The following is a 25776-nucleotide window of genomic DNA, read 5'->3' as shown; positions in this document are numbered from 1 at the left end:
TGAAACAGGAGACAGGGATTAAGGGGTGCACTTGTGTTGAGCACTGGGTGTTGTACAATAGTGTTAAATCCCTATATTGTACACCTGAAACTAATATAACACTGTATGTTAACTAACTGGAGTTTAAGTTAAAAATTTAAAAAATTAAAAATTAAAAAAAGAGTGAACCAAGATGGCGGCTCCCATGGATCTGGAGTTAAAGGAGGCCTTCACAGAACTTCAAGCCAAAGTAACTGACACTCAACAGAAGGTGAAGCTTGCAGACATATAGATTGAACAGCTAAACAGAACGAAAAAGCATGCACATCTTACAGATACAGAGATTATGACTTTGGTAGATGAGACTAACATGTATGAAGGTGTAGGAAGAATGTTTATTCTTCAGTCCAAGGAGGTAATTCACAGTCAACTATTAGAGAAACAGAAAATAGCAGAAGAAAAAATTAAAGAATTAGAGCAGAAGAAATCCTACCTAGAGCGGAGTGTGAAGGAAGCTGAGGACAACATCCGGGAGATGCTAATGGCACGAAGGGCACAGTAGGAAATCTCTAGCAGAAGCTTCCTGCCCCCTCCCATTCCTGGCAAGGGCAGAGGGGCCCATGTGGGGAAACAGCCTCTCTTCTACCCTGACGGACTTTTTATTTGGATGATCTGGTAACCCTATATTTTCTACTTCACCCTGATCCACTTTCAGATCCCAGCTCTGTATTTTTTATCCTGGCTCTGTCTGCCACCCCTACCCAGAACACTGTTCTCCCCTAAGGGTGAATCACCAACTCCCAGGAGAGGGAAGATGGGAGCCAGGACAGACAGGGGAGCTCTGTCCAAGCCTATTACTCGTTACACTGCTTAGACCAATAAAAGGCATCTGTCCCCCCACCCCCCCAAAAAAAATTTAAAAAATAAAGTACTTAAGAATTGTTTTCAAACATGCCTAACTTGACAGTCTACATTTAATTCTAGTAATAAAAACAGATGCAAAACTAAAACAAGTTTGGGATGGAGTGACTTGGTCCCACAAGATAAATACCAAACAGAAATTAACCATATTTATAGCTTATGGCAAAGATAAATTATTTTTACTGCCTTTATGTCCCTTAAAAATTTTTGTTCCTACCAAAGGTCTTATTGTCTTTCTCTATGGAAATTTCTAAAAACTACAAAAAGAACGAAGGAAAAAAACACTGACAATTTGTATTCAAGATTCTTCTCCAATAAAATATGTTAAAAAAAATTAAATGTAAAATCACTTGTCCTGAATTTTTTCTCCAGAAAGACTCCTTGCCTTTGTCTTCAAAGGTGTAACTGGAAAAATCTTGAGCAAAATATTAACCATGGTCATCTCTAGATAGTCAGACTTGCTTTTTCCTTTGTGCTTGTGTGTCCTGTTTAAATTTTATGCTGATGCTACCCATTCATCAAGATAATGAAGTTTTAGCTACAGAGTGACCAGAAAAACAAATGGAATTTCTTAGCTCCTGCATTAGTATGTGGTAATGCACAAATCTATGCTTTCCTAACATTTATGAAGTCTTAAAACTTGACAGAAAAAAAATTTCAACAGCATGGAAAGAAAGTGGTAAAGTACATGGAATATTTAAGTAGTTGTAATAGATCAGATTGAGTGGAGGGGAGGAGTGGAGTAGTAGTAATAGATCTCCCCATGTAGATCTAGTGGCCCTCTAGGAGGCCACAAATAACACCTCAAGCCAGAAAGAGAATTCAGATAGATACGAATTTCCATGTTCTATTCCTCTAGGGATTCAGAATATATGATACAGCCATTCTGATTGCTTTCACTTTTTTAAAAGATTTTATTTATTTATTTGACAGAGACACACTGAGAGCAGGAACACAAACAGGGGGAGTGGGAGAGGGAGAAGCAGGATCCCCGCGGAGCAGGGAGCCCAATGTGGGGCTCGATGTGGGGGTTGATGTGGGGCTCAATCCCAGGACCCTGGAATCATGACCTGAGCCGAAGGCAGACACTTAATGACTGAGCCACCCAGGCACCCCTCCTGACTGCTTTTAAAAACAACTCCCATGATACTTACAACTGTGACTTAATCTGGGCTGACCCTTTAGGCAACTGGCTCATATAGAGATAAATGTTGATAATCTGTTTCAGAGTGAGTAGATTAGAAGCTGGTTCTATACAAAATATTGATTTTTCCATCATAGCAGGATTTTTGCTGTAGAAGAGTAGAAGTTGTCTATAAAAGTACCTAAAATAAGAAGGTTATAACTTTATCAAGTCATAAAATTTTAAAGTAATTTATCTTAAGCGTCCTATTCGTAACTGTCGTGAGAGCCACGTCTCTCCCCATGTAGAAAGTGATAAGAACTCCTAAAATAACTTGAGCCTTATTTAATGAAGAGTTAAATCCTGTAAGAAGTCCTCAACTGGAGCTGAACGTGACCTGCTTTAAAGCGCCACTCCTTGACTACCACTCCACTCATTTCACATCTGGGTCCTCAACTGTCATATCCTCATTTCTCTACTGACCCCTCTATTTGTTCTCAGACAGTTCTGCTCTCAGTATCCTACCTGAAGTGTCAAAATTCTGCCTTGCTTCTATTTTTCTTTCCCCACCAAAACAGACAAACAACAACTGTGGTTCCTGCCCCTTAGTGGTTTTAAAGACAAAAACATAGAAATACAAGAACAATACAATGAAGACCGTAAGTTGTACTAAAAAGTGAAACAAGTCTCCTGAAAAATTTATACTAATCAAATCAAGGGACAAATACTATTTGGATTAAATAAAAAAACATGATTTTAGTCCTTTTATCAGAAATAAGAAGAAAATTCAGCACAAGCATATAATAGGGCCAAGCATGGGAAGAAATAAACGTAAAAGAGGTAATCTTAGAGAGGTCAAGTAATTCAATAAGCACCAACGAGGATTAAAAGACAATGACTTGCATTACCTTCATGGATTTCCTCAAAACCTTCCTTTTAAGATTAGAGGATTCTTTCCTTAGAGACGTGTACTTAAAGTTTTTCAGGCACAATAATGTTTAACTTGGTTTAATATACTCTACCAAAGAAAACAGCACCATCAAAAAGTGTGGATGCATAGGTTAAATAAGAACAGCAGAATGCTGGTAACTGGATATGATCACTGGATACTGGAATCAGAATACTGATAACTGAATGGTTATCCTTTTCTTACTTTTGTTTGAAAATATCTATTAAAAATTTTTATAAAATGTAAGCTCAATGCCTTAGCAGAACCAAAATCTGGTGGATCCTGGAGAAAACAACAGATTTCTCACTTTTTATACAAAGAGACTTCTTTTTTTTTTTTTTTTTAAAGATTTTATTTATTTATTTGACAGGCAGAGATCACAATAGGCAGAGAGGCAGGCAGAGAGAGGAGGAAGCAGGCTCCCTTGCAGAGCAGAGAGCCCGATGCGGGGCTCGATCCCAGGACCCTGAGATCATGACCTGGGCCGAAGGCAGAGGCTTAATCCACTGAGTCACCCAGGTGCCCCTACAAAGAGACTTCTAAGGAGTAACATTCCTGGCTTCTCTCTCCCACTTGCTAATCACTCCTTTAGTAAGGAGCAGAGTAACTACTGAAGAATTTGGGAGAAGAAACTAGGTATGCTCACCTCAGCCCTTTTCTCCCTCTTTGAGATCTGCCAGCCTGTATAAACTTTAGTTATAGAACAAGTCAAGAGGATGAAAAATATAGCACAGGAGTATAGTCAATAATACTGTGATAATATAATATGGTGACAGAAGATGACTACATTTATCATGGTGGTGAATGTGGTAAGTGTTGAACATAAACATGTTTAACATTGTATGTCAACTATACTTCAGTTAAAAAAAAGAATACCATATCTACATTCTGCTATATGGTAAACTTTGCATAGACCTTATGAAAGGAAACTTTCCAGCTTCAGGTGATATCTTTGGATATTATGACTATGATATGACTAACTATGACTAACTTGGAAGGGGGTGATATTACCAAGTCGACTTGGTCCAGATATAAAGCTATATATTCCAATTACTTTGATAAAAAAAGATGATATATTTTTTAAAAAGCTGTAGAACTCTGGAATCTGAGTTCATAAGGTATTGATAATAGAAGCCACTAAAATCCACCAATTATAGACACTGTAGTTACTGTAAGATTTTTAAAAATGACATGGAAATAATAAAATGACTTGGATAAGTAAAGGACAGTCCTATCCATGGCTTAATGATCAGTAAAATTCCATTTGTAAATAAAGACACTGTTATGTGGTTACTTTGGACTGAAAGCATTAACATTTGGTGGCATTAAATATATGTGTTACCTTACCTAAGGAGAGACCTTCTTGCTGTAACAACAGCATGAGTGTCATGCAACACTCTTCCATTTGGCTTAATGCACTGGCTGTAATTGTATTCACCTGTGCCTACAGCTACAACTTCATGCTGTCCAGCTGAAAGGAAAAGGTTAACAGTAGCAGGTTATTTTGACCTCCCTCTTTCATATGTTCAACCTCTACCTTACCATTTTAAAGTTCCTTATATTGACCAAAAAATGGAGAAATTTCGCAGTTTCAAATAAGAGTTTGAGAGTCTTCTAGGAACCAATATTTTCAATACTCCAATAATATTTCAATTAAAAAGACATAATAGTTCATCTAAAATTTTACCACAATCAATAGAATCATCAGATATCCTTAGTTTTCAAACATGCATTTATTTCTTCTACATCTAGATATGTTTGGCTTACTAGAGACTTCATTTGCTATTTTACTTTTGCAAATTAAGTTATCTACAGTGGCTCTCTTTTTTTTTCTTAATCCACTCAAATTCTCTACAAATCATAGTTTCCCTGTTCTACTGACACTGCTTTTTCTTTTTAATTTTTAATTTTTTCAGCATAACAGTATTCGTTATTTTTGCACCACACCCAGTGCTCCATGACACTGCTTTTTAAAAGAATTTATTTATTTGAGAGACTGTGTGTGTCAATGAACAGTGGGGAGGAGCAGAGGGAAAGGGAGGAACAGAATCCCCACTGACAGAGAGCCTGACCCAGAGCTCAATCCAAGGACCTCAAGATCATGACCTGAGCAGAAGTTAGATGCTTAACTGAGTCCTCCAAGCACCCCTGAAACTGTTTTAAAAGAAAAAAGCACCTTACTCTTTTTCTAATAGTTTTGCTCCATTTGCTTTTTGCTGAATGAGTTTCCTTATATAATTCTTTTTTCCTTTCACATCCTAAGTATAAGACCTTTCTAAGAATAGTCATTAAACTCATTGCTCTTTTTTCTCTGGAATATTCTCCTCTTGCTTTTTCTATTACATCTGTGTTGATGATTTCAGAAAGTCTCTTAGACTTTCAGATAAAGTTCAGTTTCAGGGGTGCATGGGTGGCTCAGTCAGTTGTGTCAGGACTCTTGATTTTGGCACAGGACATGCTCTCAGTCAGGGTCCTGAGCTGGAGCCCCACAAGATGATTCCCTGAGTCGGGAGGTTCAGCAGGGAGTCTGCTTGAGATTCTCTCTCTCCCTCTGCCTCTCCTCCAGCTCACATGCTTGCACACTCTCTTTAAAACAAATCTTTTAAAAAAGAAAAAAGTGTCACATTTGCAAATACCTAAAGGACTTTCATTAATTTGACAGAAACTGTTGAGGTCCTATGAAGTTCCAGGCGCTAAGGCAGATGCTAGGAATAAAATGTTGAGCAAGACATGCCCTCATTAAGCCTCTAATAGGAAAGACAGAAAAAGACTCAACAAACCACAAACTTTGATACATGCTTTAAAGGAAAAAAATATGGGGCCAATGTAAAGAATAATGGTGGGGGGAGAAGACTACCTATGCAAACTAGTTGGAGAATCTCTCCTTATGAAACTAAAATTTAAGTATCAGTATGAGGAGTGAGCAGCATGAGTGAGGTAAAGGGGATGCGGTCAAAAGAAAAAGCTTGTGCAGACCTTGGGCAGAGGGAGACCAGTATAGCTGCTGCAGTAAAGAATGAAAGGAATGGCATAAGATGAGGTTAGAGAATAAAGCATCATAAACCATGCTAAGGAGTCTGTGGTTTTACCCAAGAGCTATGGTGAAGCTACTGAAGGTAAGAGAGTGAAAACAATATTGGTTTACATTTTAAGATCACTTCTTTATGTGGAGAATGCTCTAAGTCCAAGAAGCTGAAGACATAATGACTTAAGATTTGAGTAACGAAGGTGGTTGGAAAAGAATAATCAGATCTGAGAATTTGGAGACATAATAGAACTTAGAGATAAATTGTAGAGTACTAGGGAAAGGACTGAGCCTTTTAGTCTGTCTGAGCAAATGGGAAAATGCCATTTATTCAGATGGAGAAAGCTGGAGGAGGAGTAAAATTAGATGGGAAAAATATAAAGTTCCATTATCACAAACAAAGCTGCTCCAGTAAGGAGAGGATGGTGATGGTAAAAGGGAATTATACAGTGTCAGTGTAAGTTCTGAAATGGTGATGTAAAGCTCTGAGTTACAAATAGAAACTCAGTTCCTACTTCAACTCTGTAACTCGACCTGCCATGTTTCAGTGAGATACTAGTTGGATAATGCAAGAAAAAGAGGAGAAAACCAAAAGAAGAAATTCAAGATATGATAGGGAATAGAACCAAAATTTAAATGAAGGGATTAGGTATAAGAGGAAAGATCCTTCCTCCACTCACAGTGGAGAAGATGAGCACAAATGCAAGGAATTACATAGAGTTGGTGGTAGAGAACAGAAAGAAGTTTGGATTTTATAGTTTCTTACAAACAAAATTAAAAATTATGAGACATGGCCATTAGCTGAAGCAAGATGAAAGAGAGGATATAGGATATTTGAGGACAAAGAAAAGTATGAAATGGACATTTCAGGGAATGCGTGAGCAACCCTACTGGAGACACAGGCTGGTTGGGCAGTGAAGAATACCCATCTGAGGTTCCTAACACATTTTAAGTATGTACTGATTATCTGAGTTACTCCAGGAACACGTACTTAACCTTACTCAGTCTTTTCCTACCCCTAAGTATATTCACAACTGTATTTCCAAAACCAGATTTATTACTCTCATCCACGCTATTCACAATTCACATCAGCTTTCAGATTCCTGTGTATATGGAAGCACCACTTTACCATGTAAATTTGAAATGTTATGTTTTATTCATCCCACTTCATCTATCATTTGTTGTCACATTCATCTTATCACATCAATTTCTAAACTATGGACTCTGAAAAACAATCTGAGGGGTTTGAAGTGGCGGGGAGGTGGGAGGTTGGGGTACCAGGTGGTGGGTATTTTAGAGGGCACGGACTGCATGGAGCACTGGGTGTGGTGAAAAAATAACGAATACTGTTATGCCGAAAATAAATGAAAAATAAATTTTAAAAAATATTTTCTTTCCCTGTTCATTTCTATCTCAACTCTAATGTAAGCAGCTGCATCACAATCACCTAAATTATGATTCCTTAATTCAGCCCCAATCCTTATAGTATTTAAAAAAAAAAACTGTTGGCAATTATTGCTTAAACATCAACTTATTTTAATCATTACAAATGTAATTTAAGCTTTTCCTAATTGCCAAGTACTGTCAAGTATTTATATTATCACATCTAATCCCAGTAACTTCATTAAGTTATTCATTAGAGATTATTTCTACTTTTAAGAAATTCAAAGAAAACTGAAGGAGAGAATTATAGATCATGCTCAAAGTCATTTAAATAGCAGAGCTAAGTCTCGTACCATTCCCAACAATTAGAATCAATCCCTGACCAAAAATCTTTCACCATTACTATCTTTCTCATTAAACCCAATTTCTGACTGGATTTTAAATGACTCCATAATTCAGTAAATCTTATCAACCGAAGTATATTCTGTATTACTTTATTTATACACACACACACACACACACACACACACACACATATGTGTGGACTACATATATATATTTCTGCACCAGTAATATATCTCTTGTTCTATAAACAATTGTCACTGTTCTCGTTGCTTTCTTCTTTCTCTCTCTCCTCTACTTCTCTCTCTCCTCCATTTATTCAAGTCTTATTAACTTAAAGTTAAAACTTAAAGTTTCAATATCCAAATATTTGAACTCTGTCAGCTCTCAACTGTCTATGAATTCTCATACATGTTTGGAGATATATATACACTTCAACTCTAAAAGCCTTTGTATTTAATGATCCACACCCACTAGAAAAGGCCACTTCAAATCAATCGAAGCTACACCATTGTAAAAATGGCCAAAGATAGTCAGTTAAAACACTACTATTTACAGCTCAAATGATTAGGATATTTAATACTTTTTCCACATGGCCAAATACTTGGGACTTACCTCTTTCAATTATAAAAGCAGCCAATGAATTGCTACATTTCAGATATTCTGAATGATTGGAAATTAGTTGATTAAATGTTTCTTTAACAATTTGTGAAATCTTTGCATACTGAATATGTCTCCCTTCTGGAAAAAAAAATCAAATGGAATATGAATTTGAAGAACACACTGCTTTCTCCCAGAGGTCTCTATTATTCCTACTGTAACACTGCAATTGAGTGACTTTGTTATTTATAGGTAAGGGAGTAAATTATAATTTATGTCATGATTGATATTTTAAAGCATTCAATTCTATAAAAAAAAACTTCATTATTTAGCTTTATGGAAAAGGCCTTGTAAAAAAAATTCTTAATATTACATATCAAAGAATTATTGATATTTATGAAATATTCAAAAGTCCTACAAGACACAAGTCATTATTCTTTGAATAAGATGCTCCCATATTGCCAACCTACATCTCACTGAATGCCAGTAGTCTTCCCTCAACACTGTGATAATTAAAATACACTCCTTAGTATTTGCCCCACTAAGAACTACTGCGAAGCACTAAGCACTTAGACCCTTGATATAGTCCATGTTCCTACTAAAAAAGTTCTGAACTTTTTGAAAGGGGATAAAGATAGTTTTAAGTAACTCGGATCACTAGAGGACAGTTTATAACCAAGAATATACATCAAAGTTACCCATGTATTTTTAAAAAAAATATGACAGCGCTTAAAATTAAGATTCTGGATAGGGCCCTGGCCATTTGTTGCTTTGGTATCCCTACTGAAGAACCATTGTTTTGGAGAATGAGAGGTTGCAGAATGACCTAATACAGTGTTTCTCCAAGTTTAGTTGTAAGCCACTGATAGTTCCTGGTGTTTCATGAGGTTGCTCAGTAGTGTATCAAGTCGATTTCATACTTTTAGAGTAAAAAAAGCAATGAAACAACTTTGCTGTCATATATTATATATGAAATGAATACAATTTTCACAGAAATTCTTTCTACCTGCTTAATAATCATTAAAAAAAAGTACACAAATGATAAAAGTATATTTTGGCAATCTCAGCTAACATTCTGCTAACAGGACACAATACCTTTCAGTTAGGCCATTTACATATTTTTGTTTATATCTGTTAAACTTTTTCTCTTAATATTGTTAATACTATCTTCTTGCCAAAAACAAATTCACATTATCAAGAAGAATGTGAACAATCACAAAATTACAAAATGAAGCTCTGAGAGCAAAAAGAATGAAGTAATAGTTATCTTCTTCTATCTCCTCACAAAGCATATAATGTGGAGGTGCCAATTATTACCGTAATTGCATGCTAGCATATATTTCACTAAAACTGATATTGACAAAACCATCATCGTGTGGTGTACAAATTAATTTTTAGTCCTTATGTAGTAAAAATATGAGAAGTACTCACAACTTTTCTCTGTGTACCAAAAACTCATGATACAGAAGAAGCAGTATCCATTTAATGATATTTAACTTTTTAAAAAAATATTTTAATCTATTTTTTAAAAGATTTTATTTTACTTATTTGAGAGAGAGAGCTCGCATGCAAACGAGAGGGAAAGAGCATGAGCATAGGGAGTGGCAGAGGAGAGAGAGATGCAGACTCCCTGCCAAAAAAAAGCCTGATGTGGGGTTCCATCCCAGGACCCTGAGATCATGACCTGAGCTAAAGGCAGATGCTTAAGCGATGAGCCACCCAGGTGCCCCAAGATTTTATTTATTTGAGAGAGACACAGAGAGAGAAAGAGGGCACAAGATGGGGGAGGGTCAGAGGGAAAACAGACTTCCTGCTGAGTGGGGAACCTGATGCAGATCATGACCTGAGCCAACGGCAGAAGCTTAACTCACTGAGCCACCCAGGCACCCCTGATTTAGCTTTTTTAAAAAAACTGAAACAGCAACATAAAAATATACATTCGGAAGTTGCATCACCAAAGGCAGGCAATGTTACCAGTTTCTAATAGAAATTTTGAGAATCTATAAATATGTATCACTTCAAAAAACAAAAAATGGCACATGTTGAAATGCACTTTTTGCATTTACTTGCTCTTGAACATCACTCAAGGGTAGACATTAGTATTACCTTATCCTTCTTAATGGGTCCATATAATGAATGAACTGTAATTTGTTTGATCATATCATATAGAGTTAGCAAGTACTGGATTATGATATAGAGCAGAAAAACATATTGTGATTAGTATAGAACAAGAATTGAGTATGGGGCAAAACAAAACAAAACAAATGTTCTGCTACACATTAAAAGGTTGTACCTAAATATCATAAAGCACATTTGGGACTTAACAACATACCAGTATACCTCTTGATCTTAATTCAGTGTTGAAGGTAAATAATATTGTGAATATAACCAAGTCTCAGTTACTAGATATATCTCTTCTAAAAAACAGAAAATGCAATACCATTTTCCTTATACATGTATATGTGTAATGTACCATTAAGGAAATAAAATGTTCTCCCAAATTACTGAAAATGAAAGATAAGATAAAAATATGACATGCATAATGCCATTTAACATTTCTTTAATTTCGAGTAGCTAATTTCAAGTGACCTTCAGTATCATGACTAACCTAAACCTATCTTCAGAGTCAAATACCACTCTTTAAAAATTTCTATTTATTTATTTGTTTATTTATTTAATTTTAGAGAGGGGGCAGGAAGTGCAAAGAGAAACAATCTTAAGCAGGCTCCACACCCAGCATAGAGCCCAATGCCGATCTCCATCTCACAACCTGGAGATCATCACCTGAGCTGAAATCGAGTTGAAGCTATGGCCTGAGCCAAGAAGGCACCCCAAAATATCATTATTTTTAATGAAATTTGGTCCAGTTAGAAATAGGACAATGCATGGGACGCCTGGGTGGCTCAGTTGGTTGGGCCACTGCCTTTGACTCGGGTCATGATCCCAAGGTCCTGGGATCAAGTCCCGCATCGGGCTCCTTGCTCGGCAGGGAGCCTGCTTCTCTCGCTGCCTCTACCTGCCTCTCTGCCTGCTTGTGTGTACTCTCTCTCTCTATCTCTGGCAAATAAATAAAATCTTTAAAAAAAGGAAATAGGACAATGCAGACAGGCTGTGAAATAATGATACACTCTATAACTGGCCCAACCAGGATCTGTTTTGAAATTACTGTGGGCCTCAAATCTTTTTTCTCCAAAGGCAACATCATTTAACTCCTGTGTTTACCCATAAGCTGGAAGGATGAGGTTTGCTCTACATGTTCTGACAACTTGACTCCTGTCTCAGCCTACTAAACTTGGCTCTAATCATGCATTTCCTTAAACATACTGTTAACCACATTTTCTTTCTTCCTCACAGATTTATCTGTTTTCTCAGGGTAATATTAAACTCTATTGTCAGTCACTGATCAGAGTTTTAATCCCACTATTCATTAAAGTTGCCCACAGAGGCTGAAAAGACAGACTAGAGCCCTCTCCCACATTGAGGGATGATTACTTCTAGATTCACCTCACACTTCCCTTCTTTTCTTCAATTCTTAGGACTGTTAGATCAAATTACTATACTAAACTTTGATGAATTTTGCCATTTGAATAGGCCTATATTTCCTGGTCTGGTCCATTTACTCCAAACAAGCTTAGTCTTTCTCTGTTTTAGAAAGATAACGTAAATTTAAGAAAACAATGCACAAACCAAGTCTGAAGAGGCATAAAGTTTATTTTTAAATCCTAATCTCCAGGAGTGCCTGGGTGGCTCAGTGGGTTAAAGCCTCTGCCATTGGCTTGGGTCCTGCGATTGAGACCTGCACTGGGTGCTCTGCTCAGTGGGGGGCCTTCTCCCCCCATCTCTGCCTACCTGTGATCTGTCTGTCAAATACATGAGTAAAATCTTTGAAAATAAATAAATAAATAAATCCTAATCTCCAGATTTAGAAGAGAAAGAAAGGCACATTTTCATTTTAAATCTATATACACTCTGAACTTGAAGACTGAAGTGTTAACCACTATTTTAAACAATGGAGAAATAATAATCTGACTTTCAGAGGATTCATAATCTGACAGGAAACAGATACAACTACAACACATGTTGAATATGACAAAGTGATATTAAAAAAAGGTTATTATTTAGGAAGCATCTACTGGCACTGATTTAAATATTCCACATATATGAATTCATTTAGTCCTCATAATTACCAATGCTGTAATTATTGTTATGGCCATTTTATTTTATTTTATTTTATTAAATTTCTTTTTTTTTTTTTTTATTTCCAGCATAACAGTATTCATTATTTTTGCACCACACCCCGTGCTCCATGCAATCCGTGCCCTCTATAATACCCACCACCTGGTACCCCAACCTCCCACCCCCCGTCCCTTCAAAACCCTCAGATTGTTTTTCAGAGTCCATAGTCTCTCATGGTGTTATGGCCATTTTATAGATGGAAAAATTAATATGCATGGAGAAATAGCTGATTGTAGATGATACAATTAGTAACTGTAATTGTAGTTGTAGTTTTCTTGGGCTTGAGTGATAAGTAATTGCCATTAAAAGTAAATATTTATTTATTTATCAAATAATTTATTATTTAATAAATAAATTTATTAAATTTATTAAAGATTTTATTTATTTGACAGAAATCACAAGTGGGCAGAGAGGCAGGCAGAGAGAGAGGGGGAAGAAGCTGCCCACTGAGCAGACAGACTGATGTGGGGCTAGACTCCTGGACCCTGAGATCATGACGTGAGCCAAAAGCAAAGGCTTAACCCACTGAGCCCCCCAGGCACCCATGTAAATAGGTTATTTAAAATGAATGTCCCAACTGTTAACCACCAGAAAGCCATTGTTTTTCATTAATGACAAGCCTACCAAAGCAAAACATTCTCAGAAGAGCAGCTATACGAAACTGATGAACCACCTCCTTATAGAAAAATAGCCATTTCTTCAATTTTTCCTCTCCCCTCATTTCTTTTTTAGCAAAATACAGAAGGAAAATCTCCTCCTTGTAGAAGTGTGAGTTTTGAATGATAAAATACTATTGTATATGTTAATACCTAAAGCATATTTTGATTATATGTTTTATTATATGTTTTATTTTTATATGTTTTATTTTTTACTGGGTTACTCTTCTAAAAAAGAACATCATAAAGGACTTTCCTACCATAATGTACTTTTGAGACATATGCTGGTTCGGGTGAAACAACAGGTTCTGCAGGGATAGGAGGAGGACCTGTAAATGGGAAAAAAAAAAAAAAAAAAAAAGCATAAAGAAACATGAAACTTCAATGATCCAAAGAGCAGGTACCCTAGTATTCTATAATAAACAGCAATCTTAAAATGATTATTTTTTTTGTATAGGCCACCAAATATTAGCTCAGTCTTGATAAATGTCTTACCTATAATGAAATTATACACACACAGCTCTGGATTTCCTTATCTTATGCTGCTATACAGTTTGCATTGTCACAGATGCCATATTTTCAAAGAGTTAAGAACGAAACCTTGTTTCAGATGCTCATGAACAATTTTCTATTTACACTACTATGCAAAATATTTAGAATTAATATCCCATCACTATTTAGTAAGTAAAAGTTACCATTTTTCCTAGGGAGATATTACATTCAAAATTTTCAAAGCTTTTAGACTCTTTGCAATGGCTTTCCAATTTGGATCACAACATGGGGAATCCAGGAAAACAAACAAACAAACAAAAAAGAACATGACATTAAACCAAAGAAACAACAACAACAAAAAAGATCAGAAAAGATTAAAAGAAGAGTTTCCGGGAGCAAAGTTTCACGAAAATTAATTAGTATCTCTCAAGAATCATTCATAAGAACGAACAAAGCAAACAATACTGCGACTCGTGTCTTAATTTTGAGTAAGACAAAATACTGACTGAACATATCAAAATTAGCAAGGAAAGACTGGCAATGTCATCTTGCAGTTTACATTAGTTAAGCAAAGGCTAATAACTAGAGTTAGATATATACACTCTGGACTTTAAGTAGAGTTTTAAAAACTCAGAGAAAGATGGATTTTTTCCATTTACTCAGGAGAGTTTGGCTCAGGTAGAATGAAAACCAAATATATTAAATCCTGTTCTTCAAGAACAAATAATTTCAATAAAAAATGGGACTGTACAGTTGGCCTGCATTTTAAAGTACCATGTTCAAATAGGCAAAATAATCTTGAAAAAGAACAATATTGGAGGACTCACACTTCCTATTTTAATACTTAAAGTGGTAATAAATCGAAACAGTATGGTAATGGCATGAAGACAGACACATAGATTGATGGGATAGAGAACCCAGAAATAAATTCTCACATATTTTCTCAAATGATTCTTTACACGGGGGCCAGTAACAAAAGGGGAAAGGGCAGGCTTTTTAATAAATGATGCTGCAAAAACTGGATAGCCACATGCAAAAGACTGAAGATGGACCACCACCTAACCCCATATACAAAAATTAACTCAACATGCATCAAAGACGCAAACATAAGGGTGAAAACCATAAAACTCTTAGAAGAAAATCTAAGAGAAAAGTTTAAGGATGACACTGAATTTGGCAATAACTATCTAGATAGGACACTGAAAGTATATGTAACAAAAGAAAAAGTTGGGACTTCATCAAAATTAAATACTTTTATGAATCAATTGCTGGGTCATAGGGCAGTTCTATTTTCAACATTTTGAGGAACCTCCATGCTGTTTTCCAGAGCAATTGCACTACTGGGTATTTACCCTAAAGATACAAACGTAGTGATCCAAAGGGGCACATGCACCCGAATGTTTATAGCAGCAATGTCCACAATAGCCAAACTATGGAAAGAACCTAGATGTCCATCAACAGATGAATGGATAAAGAAGATGTGGTATATATACACAATGGAATACTATGCAGCCATCAAAAGAAATGAAATCTTGCCATTTGCGACAACATGGATGGAACTAGAGCGTATCATGCTTAGCGAAATAAGTCAAGCGGAGAAAGACAACTATCATATGATCTCCCTGATATGAGGAAGTGGTGATGCAACATGGGGCTTAAGTGGGTAGGAGAAGAATCAATGAAACAAGATGGGATTGGGAGGGAGACAAACCATAAATGACTCTTAATCTTACAAAACAAACTGAGGGTTGCTGGGGGGAGGGGGGTTGGAAGAAGGGGGGGTGGGGTTATGGACATTGGGGAGGGTATGTGCTTTGGTGAGTGCTGTGAAGTGTGTAAACCTGGCGATTCACAGACCTGTACCCCTGGGGATAAAAATACATGTTTATAAAAAAAATAAAAAATTAAAAAAAAATACTTTTATGAATCAAAAACCACTATTAACAGAGTAAAACTGCAAATCACAAAAAGAGAGAAAATACTTGCACATCACATACCTGATAAGGGATTGATATCCAGGATATATAGTAGTCTTTCCCTATAGAGGGGATTGGTTCCACTACAGATAATACAAAACCCTAGATATGCTATGTTTCCAATACATATGTCTTTATGATAGTTTACTGTATAAGTTGGGCACAATAAGAGATGAACAATAGAACATACATACTGTAATAAAAACATGAACATAGTCTCTCTCTCTCTCTCTCAAAATATCTTATATTGTACTCACCCATCTTGTAATGATGGGAAATTTTAAAATGTAATGAGAAGAAGTGAGGTGAATGGCGTAGGCATTGTGACATAGCATTAGGCTACTACTGACCTTCTGATATGTCAGGAGGATCATCTGCTTCCAGACCATAGCTGACCACAGGTAACTGAAGCCGTGGAAAGTGAAACCATGAATAAGGAAGGAACTACTGTATAGAGAACTCTTAAAACTCAATGACAACAACAACAAAACAATAAGCCCTTTCAAAAATGGGCAAAGGTATTATTACCTTTCTCTGAAGAAGATATAAAATGGCACATGAGAAAATGCTCACCATCATTAATCATTAGGAAAATGCAAGTCAAAGCCACAATGAGATGCCACATCATACCTAGTAGAAGGGTTACTATCAAAAACAAAACAAAAGGGGCACCTGGGTGGCTCAGTGGGTTAAGCCGCTGCCTTCGGCTCAGGTCATGATCTCAGGGTCCTGGGATCGAGTCCCGCATCGGGCTCTCTGCTCAGCAGGGAGCCTGCTTCCTCCTCTCTCTCTCTGCCTGCCTCTCTGCCTACTTGTGATCTCTCTCTGTCAAATAAATAAATAAAATCTTTAAAACAAAACAAAACAAAAAACCCATAAAATAACAACTGTTGGTGAGGATGTAGAAAAACTGGAACCCTTGTGCACTACAGGTAGGAATGTATAACAGTGTAGCCATTATGAAAAACAATATGGCAGTTCTTTAAAAAAATTAAATATAAAATTGTCGTATGATCCAGCAATTCCATTTCTGGGTATGAAACCCAAAGAACTGAGACCAGAATGTCACAGCTATTTGCACATCCACATTCATAGCAGCGTTATTCACCACAGCCAAAAGTTGAAGCAACTCAAGTACCTATCGACAGGTAAATAGATAAACAAAATGTGGTATATACATACAAGAGAGTATTATTCAGTCTTAGAAAGGAAGGAAATTCTCACAGATGCTACAATGGAGATAAACCTTAAGGACATTATAAGTGAAAAAAGCCAGCCATGAGAAGACAAATACTATATGATTCCACTTTGCAAGACCTTGAGTAGTCAAATTCATACAGACAGAAAGCAGAATGGTAATTGCTATGAACTTGGTGTCAAAGGGGTAAGGGAGAGGCGGAGATGAGGAATAATTGTTTAATGGGTATAGAATTTCAGTTTTGCAAGATGCAAAGGGTTCTGGATATTGGATACACAACAAAGTGAATGTACTTCACACTAAACTGTACACTTAAAATCATTAAGATACTAAAATTTGTTATATATATATGCATTATAAAATTGTTTGACTACACTAAAAGCCTTTTAAATGATTTTTTAGTAAGGAATATCGAAATAAACTTAGAACCAGGTTTTTAACTCATTGTGTCAAAAGTGTTAGATTTTCAGGGTGCCGGGCCAGCTTAGTTGGTAGAGCCATGCAACTCAGTCTCAAGGTCACTGAGTTCATGCCCTATGTTAGGCATGGAGCTTACTTCAAATAAAAATTTAAAAAAAAATTTTTTTAAGAAGTGTTAAGATTTTCAAAACTTAAAAAATTAAAGAAGTTCTGTACAACTAAAAAAAATAAGATTATACTTTAAAAACACCACATATAAAATATGAAAAGATACAGATGGAAAATAATTCTGATGAGTTCAAAATTTAAAAAAAAATTAAGCTTTTAAGTTTTATGTTATAAATGAATAGATCAGAAAAACTGATATAAAGCTCACAGCAAAGAAATACTCACCTCTTATCTTCCATATCCCTTCACAAGTAAAACAAATCTTTAAACTCAGCTGTTTAGGACATTTTAAAGAATATAAGGGAAAAGGTGACCTAATTAAATTATTAAATTAAATTATTACTAGGCTCTGTTACAAGAGAAAATACATTATTAAAAATCCTTTAGTCTTAATTAAGGTACTATTGGTACTCTTTGAGAAAACAATGGTGGATATAAACAGGGCATCAGTGGATATGGAAAAGTGATACCTTAATTTTCAGAAAGGCAAAAGATAAATACTTAGAAACTAAAAACTGTAGCCCACCAGGCAAAATATTTGCTAGCCCTGGATAAGCATTTTAAAGACCCTTATGGAAAAAAGTATTTATCATTAGAAGACAATCATAAACACCCATTTCTGACAATTAAATTCGTTGCTTGGGAAATTCTGTAGACTTATTTTAATGTAATTTCAACAAAGCATTTTAGTTGAGGGCAGAGGACAGATCTTACTTGACTCTAAATTCCCAATACCTACCACAGTCCTTGGAATACAGCATATCCTGAAAGTATAGATTTACTGATTCTACTGCATGCTATAGTTGGAAAGAAACTGGGAAAATATTGCTAAGGATATACCTAGGTGGGTTAATAGCTGATACAATAATCACATATCAAGAATTTCCATTAATAAACTGAATAAGTGTCTTAAGAATATTTCTTGCCACCAGTTCTGCATTTCACATTAACTTGTTGAAGACTCTGGAAAGGCAAAGGCATATCTATAAAAGAAATAAATCACTTATCACATTAAGCGCCAGGTGAGTAAGATTTGTTCACCCAGAGGATAAATCAGTGAGACTGAATAAGGGAATGATGGACAAATATGAATACTGGTAAAGAAGCAAAATTATCAAGAGATAAAATCAAAACTCAAAATTATCAAAATTGAATTCACATCAGAAAGAGGAATTTCCAGGTTAAAATCAGTATATACCCTCCAAATATTTAAAGGAAAAAAAAGTCAAAGAAAACAGTATCTATAAGACAAAAGGAAAAGCAAATAATATGACACTTACCATTCATAATAAATGCAAATGTTAAAGTTTTTTTTTTTTAAAAGATTTTATTTATTTATTTATTTGACAGAGCGATCACAAGTAGGCAGAGCAGCAGGAAGAGAGAAGAGGAAGCAGGCTCCCTTCTGAGCAGACAGCCCGATATGGGGCTTGATCCCAGGACTCTGGGATCATGACCTGAACCAAAGGCAGAGGCGTTAACCCACTGAGCCACCCAGTCGCCCAAATGCTGAAGTTTTTTAATTGAAATATTCTTTATGTCAAAAAAATCTAATTTTATGTACAATAGAAAATTAAAAGTAAAACAGGATAAAGATATTAAACAAACACAAAAGGTAACTAAAAGTAGCACTGTGAGAATTAAAAGAATTTTAAGACCGAAAACACATAACATATAAAATATGCAAGATAAAAAAGAAATAATTTTATATTGAATTTTAAAAAGTATACTCTCTAACAAAATTAAACCACTGCATCATTGCTTTTTACAAGTCAAATAACATGTAAGAATTTAAATATTTCAATAAAATAAGGATAATATGACATTTATAGTGCCAGCACGTATAAGACAAAAATCATACCTAGCCCTGAAAATTAACCTTAATATTAAAATTAACCTTTAATAGTAAACAGAAAATAACATGAAAGTTAACACAATACACTCCTAAGGACTTAATAAATCCAAAGTATGACAAACTATTTGAAAACAATGAAAAAACTCCACATCAAAACTTACATGTAGCAAAATAAATCATTTTTAATTACTAAATAATGGTTTTAATTGAACAAAAATAAAACATGTGAAATAAGATTTAAACTTAGAGAAAGAACAAAACGATATTAAGAATTAGAAAAGAAAAAAATGAATAGACTAAAAGCCAAAAAGCCCAGTAGTACAATAAGTGATAATTTGAATTTAAAAAGAATAAATTTATAATCACTGCTTAAATAAAATTTGTTTTTCTTTTTTAAAGTTAACTTATTTACAGATAATATAATGTATGATTAAGGGACCACTGACAAAAACTGCTTATTATGCTAACACGTATATAAAATGGCAACATACTGAGGAACATATTCCTCAATATGTTGCCATTTTATATGATTAATATTTAATAAGAGCTACTATCATTTACAAGTTATTCAAGCACTGGTTGAGAGTTCTGCATGCATATTTAATCCTAAGAACAGCCATAGGAGGTAGTCACTATCAGAGTCACCATTTTTATTACTTATTTTTTTTTACTACTTATTTTTTTAATGTCCCCATGTTTTAAATGATGAAAACAGGTTTAGAAGGCAAATAACATGCCTATCCAGGATCAATATTTCAACCTGCATAATCTATTTCTGGAGTTTGCTTTAGGCCATCATTTTCTCAAGTAGCTTTACCATTCCTGAATTTAATGTAGACAGGCAAACTTCACAAAAATTGCATTTAAAATCTCTATTAAATGTACTGTATTAAGAGCATAATAAGAATCCAATAAATTATAGAGAAAATCAAGTTTCTGGATATGAAGCTACTGGGAATCTGACAAATTATGAGACAATTCACTCAACATGTTTATAGCTTATGGTGCTGAAATATACAAGAGTATTTTTTTCTTTTATATAAAACCTTTATTTTTTTATTCTTTTCTTGTTATTTTTATTTTTAATTCCAGTACAATTAACATAGTGTTATATTAACTTCAGGTGTACAATATAATGTTCAACAGTTCCATATGTTACTCGGTACTCATCACCGTAAGTGTACTTTTAATCCCTATACGAGAACATTTTAACTAACATTAAACATGTCAGCAACCAGCAATGGAAGGAAATAAATTCTGCAACTTCTATCTTGCAGTTGCCATGAAACTCTTCAAAAACAAATCCTTCAGGTGATTTCTTCTGGAAAAAGATACATTTTACAAATAATAATCAAGAGTATTTACCTGCTGTTTCTAAAACTCTTGGTTCAGGTTCATCCAATTGTAGAAGCTCATCAAGAGCTAATTTTGCTGCATTGGATCTAGACTCCTTTTTATTTTGTCCCAGTCCAGTCTTATATTGAACACCATCCACCACAGCACAAAAAGCAAAATATGGTCCCATAACGTTACCTTGAAAAAGAAGTCAGAATGAATGCTGCAATAATTCACAGTATGATCTTGCAAATGACATTTGATAAGAAAAATATCCCAGTACAAAAGTTGTGGAAAACGATCCTGGCCTATCAGTTTTGTGTTTTATTTTTTATAATGCAGTTTAAAAGTAAAGCTGGGTGAGCCCCTGAGCTAGTTCTGAGGAACCTATCCAGCAGCCAGTTTGGCTCCAGATTCAACATGAACAGTAGAGACTGCTTTAGAGTACAGATCATGCATGGAGCAACAGTGTCTTGTATAATGAAGCCTGGCAATAAAATAAATAAATAAATAAATAAACAAACAAACTAACAAATAGCTAATAAATAAATAAATAACTGAATAAATAAATAAATAAATACGCTAATGGATGACCAATGAGGGGTAAAATGTGGAGCCTCTGGCAACATCTCTCTTCTTTTGAAATTCAATAATAATAAAGCTCAATTTCTCCCGTCTTCTGAGTGCTCTGATACTCATATAAGATTATAAGTTCCAGAAAAAAAGGGATCCTTTTGCAGAAATCATGTGAGTCTATTAGGGAGTCATGATAAGCTACTCACACCACCATAGCCTTGAAGGCAAGTGGAAGGGAGAGAATCCACAAGGAAAACCAAAACAAACAATAGAGAAAACATGCTAAAGAATTAAACTCAATGTCCAGCCATCCAAAATTCCTAGAAGGATTACCTTTACACAATTATTTTTACCTATTTTCATTTTTGCCTAATGAAAAATGAAATGGAATCATATAAATTCACAGGGCAAAGGTTTTTCCAGTTCAAGTTTTACTTGTTGGTAATTTGGACTTTAGAAGACCTTTAGTCAACTTAAGGTTCTCCCCTGTTTATGGATGGCTAGGTACAATGTCACTCCACATAAGCCTCGTCATCATCACCATCATTATTACTTTCTCACATATTACACTAACTTTTTTTTTTTTTTAAGATTTAATTTATTTATATGTCAGAGAGAGGAGCGAGAGTGAGCACAGGCAGACAGAGTGGCAGGCAGGGGCAGAGGGAGAAGCAAGCTCCAAGCAAGGAGCCTGATGTGGGACTCCATCCCAGGACGCTGGGATCATGACCTGAGCTGAAGACAACCGCTTAACCAACTGAGCCACCCAGGTGTCCCTGGGTTTTTTAAAGATGTACATCAAGGTTTTACAAGAAACTCCTTGCCGCATCTGAGTAAACTGATTTTCTCTAGGACTTCAGTTTCCCAAGTTCCTTCCTTATGATCACCTAGGTTCCAATCCAAATTTACAAAACCTGAGAGTATTTTGTATATTTAACTAGTGGCCCTGATGATTTTTATGTGTGAGATAGCATCCATCAAATTTGTTAATTAAGTACATGGTGTCAGAGTGCTGAGCCTTTAAGCTTCATCCTATCATACTTCAGATTCTCAAATGTTAGTATGTATTTAAATCACCTATAGAATTGTGAAAATATGGATACTCTGGTCTCATCATTAAACCTATTGATTCAGATTATTCAGCTAGTACTATGAACACAAAGTGAATACCATTAGTAATCAGTGGAGTGTGTTTTTGAGTAGCTTTTACACAGATCAATAAAGATTTTCCCTTACACACTTCTTTTTCTTATTATGATCAAGAGTTTACATTTTCCTAGAACAGTCTGAGAAGAATGGAGGGAAAACTAGTGACACAAAAATTAAGTTCACAGTATTGATCATGAAGTAATCCAACCTACAGTAACTGTACCTAGGAAAACTCTACCTTCTATATTAAGACTCTATTTTTGTAACCTGTGTACTGTTTTTTCTTCCAAAAAGACTGGAGATGTGACTTTACTATGACAATCTTAGCTAAAATCTCAAAAGCTTCAAATTCTTTTACAAGGATGTCTTGAGACCCGTATTGGTGAAAGTTAGCAACGGTAAGAAAAAACTTAAAAAACCAAGCTATTTGATAATGTCTTTGTATATATAAACACACACACAAACACATATTTGTACACACATATATGTATTTTTAAGGACTGTGTTTGACTCTCATACTTTCAGCTTGTCCATGTCTATTAAAGCACTTAGTCTCTTATCCTTCCACTTTTCTAAAGTTCTTTCTAATCGCTGTTCATGACGTTAAGAGATTAGAGGATGCTTTTTGCTTTTATTTGATCTGTACTACTGTGTAGCCTTCCACAGGCTGGGAGGGAAGTTTAAGAGAGAATGGAGAAAATAGTCACAGGTAGAGTATCAATCATGGAAGTGTTATTTTCACCTCTATACCTTGAATTTCAGAAGCTAAATTAGACCATAATTTTGTCTGGTATAATCATCACAGAATCTTTCTCATTAGAGAATCCAAATATTTAACAACTCTTCAAAAGCATGTTTAATCTACAAGTACTTACACCTGAAAATAATCCACAAGGCTGATGGGATTTCAGTTCAACTAGCCATAAACAAAAAAATTAAAATTCGATTATAAAAACTTTGTACATGTAAGTTATTTGCAGAAAAATATGAATATAAAAATTCCTGAGGTATAATTGTTAAAACATACCAGTAGTTACCTAATCCCAAGATTATGCAAATGTAGAAAATAATCAAATTTAGTAGTATGTATATGCTCTGTTTTTAACAGGAAAATATCTTAAAGTATTGTAATAACCAGATACAACTTGACACTTGCCTGTTGTTACAGTTTCCTTAAGATCAAGGTGAACCCGCTGCATTTGTGCAAACTGGTGCAAAGCTGACACAGGATTTATCTCTCCACGTCTGTATTTCATTACGAATTCTTTAGGTATTTTTTTTGGAGGAAGGACAGGATTTGAAATAGATGAAAGTCCTTTGGAAAGCAATGGTTCTGGAAAATTACCTAAAAATATATGATTAGAGTTGTCAGTTCAGTAAAATAAAAAAAACTAAACAAATTTTTAAAAAAGCAAAAACACTAAACCCTCCCATAAAATGGAAGATTGTCCCTGATACATCTATTATATGTATTCTTCATTACAAGTAAGTTTCTACTAAAAAAATTTTTGCACACATGACAAGTGTAACCTGCTGATGCACATACTTTTTGGAGCACCAAAACCATTTTTGCAAAGAAGTGCTATCACTGTCATAACATGAAGTGATATCAAAGAATCACAGAATTTTAATGATGTCAAGGTCTTCGGAAGCTCTCAAATCTTTTTTTTTTTTTTAAATACATGGTTTCACTAAGGTCTGGACTAAAGACAGAGACCTGGGACTAAGGTCCATTTCTATTTCCTACTCACTATTTTATATTACTTTTAATACTAAATTCAATTGAATTTAAGTGTTTGTCCCTCTTTACACTTATGCTAAGTGATATGTTGACTAAAAACCAGTGTAAGTCCAGTCCTTTCCCTGAAGGGACCAACACAACCTTACCTTAGAAAGGCAAGACAGGGGGCACCTGGGTGGCTCAGTGGGTTAAGCCTCTGCCTTGGGCCTACATCATGATCTCAGGTCCTGGGATCAAGCCCCAAATGGGGGGGGGGGCTCTCTGCTCAGCAGGGAGCCTGCTTCCCTTCCTCTCTCTCTCTCTCTCTCTCTGCCTGCCTTTACCTTCTTGTGATCTCTATCAAACAAATAAGTAAAACCTTTTAAAAAAAAAAAAAAAAGGCAAGACAGGCTTGAAGCTGTTAGAATAACTGAGCAGCAAGGAAGATTTCCACATGCCTCTTACGGTGTTCAGAGGCAAATTGGAGCTCCAGGAGGGACATAGCCCCTGGTAAATGGATATGTATCCAGGCAACATTTAAACTGGAGGCTCAACAGTACTTATTGGCCATTCTAGAATCTCAAAGAACCAAGGCATTATTGCAAATGAAAAACTCGTACCCGTCACTTGGGTAACCTTGGAAGCCATATTCGACAGGCTGTATCTTTCTGAAGAATATCCTGTGGGTGTAGTTACCGTCTGGGTTGATGGCTGAGCTGGCAAGTTCTTCTTCAGCATTTGAGCAAAGCTAGGGACCCGGGAACTCTGAAACCAGTCATTGTTGCCAGACATTTTCTCACCTGCAAATCGTTAAGAAAATTGGCAGAAAACAAAAAAAAGTACTAGATAAAAATACTTACTCTGAAATTTAAAATATACCTACATGGCTTAAAGTCACTCACACGACACAGGACTAAACGTCTTAACTCACGTCGTGACTGCTTCGTGACTATAGAGTTTTAACAGGTACGGGGCTCATCCCTCCTACATCCCTTCCAAAGCACTGCTACAAAAGGGCAAAGAAGGGTCAAAGCGGTCCGCAGGGACGGTCCTTACAACTACTCAGGGCTCAGGGAGAAAGAAAAAATAAATAAATAAAAATAAAAACAGGATTCCCTCAACGGCCCGATTCCCAGCCCAACTCCCACCCACCAAAGCTGTCCTTCCTGCCGCGTAGGCCGGAGACCGAGCCACAGGCCCGGGGCTCGCCGGCCCCAGCCGCCGACGCCGTTGCTTCCTCCTCCCGCCCTCAATCTCTGGCTTTGGGACACTCTGCGCGAGAGCCACGCGCCCCAAGGTTGCGTCTTTCAAAAGCGGCCTCGTGGCGTCCCCGCAGTACCCGGACTAACACCCCCACACCAAGCCTCATCCAATCACCAACCGTCTACGCGGCCGGGCTTCCGGCCCTGCGCTCGCGCCCGCGCAGTTCCCTTCGGGCTATGCCGGCAGGGCGGGCTCCGCGCTCTACGGCCTGCGTCAACAAGCAGAGAGACGTCAGACGTCATGCGCGCGCATTCGAAGCCCTGTGAGGTCGGCCTTGTTTTGGGAGCCGGCGCACTCAAGCTTACTGCGGCGGTCGCTGCCGCAGAATTCGGATGAAGGTTGTTGGGTGCGGCCCGTTCGCCGTCCTGCCAAATGCCCTCCACACCCGGCTCACCACTGTACTCACAACG

The 25776-nt window shown here is 36.1% G+C and overlaps 1 protein-coding gene and 1 pseudogene across 4 annotated transcripts in view; one reads left to right on the top strand and one right to left on the bottom strand.

Annotated features, from left to right (window-relative positions):
• Positions 1-25573, bottom strand: part of ADAD1 (adenosine deaminase domain containing 1) — a 110420-nt gene extending 84847 nt beyond the window's left edge. For 2 of the 4 annotated variants that reach the window (XM_032333330.1, XM_032333333.1), the window contains exons 1-8: positions 25256-25464; positions 24724-24903; positions 23540-23728; positions 20689-20856; positions 13475-13543; positions 8338-8463; positions 4320-4443; positions 2055-2225 (exon numbers count right to left, since the gene is read on the bottom strand). In XM_032333330.1, the coding sequence (XP_032189221.1) occupies positions 2055-2225; positions 4320-4443; positions 8338-8463; positions 13475-13543; positions 20689-20856; positions 23540-23728; positions 24724-24895 (1019 nt within the window). In that variant the 5' untranslated portion in view covers positions 24896-24903; positions 25256-25464. Of the gene's footprint in view, positions 1-2054; positions 2226-4319; positions 4444-8337; positions 8464-13474; positions 13544-20688; positions 20857-23539; positions 23729-24723; positions 24904-25034; positions 25135-25255; positions 25465-25484 lie in introns of those variants that run through there. The other 2 variants (XM_032333331.1, XM_032333332.1) reach the window with 2 other exon arrangements.
• LOC116584677 lies at positions 173-879 on the top strand (annotated as a pseudogene).
• Positions 25574-25776: the final 203 nt, after the last annotated feature.

Source organism: Mustela erminea, chromosome 2 (genome assembly GCF_009829155.1).
Source record: "Mustela erminea isolate mMusErm1 chromosome 2, mMusErm1.Pri, whole genome shotgun sequence".
Taxonomy (NCBI): domain Eukaryota; kingdom Metazoa; phylum Chordata; class Mammalia; order Carnivora; family Mustelidae; genus Mustela; species Mustela erminea.
The sequence above is the reverse complement of the archived record's forward strand: the minus strand, read 5'-3'. Positions and strand labels throughout refer to the sequence as shown.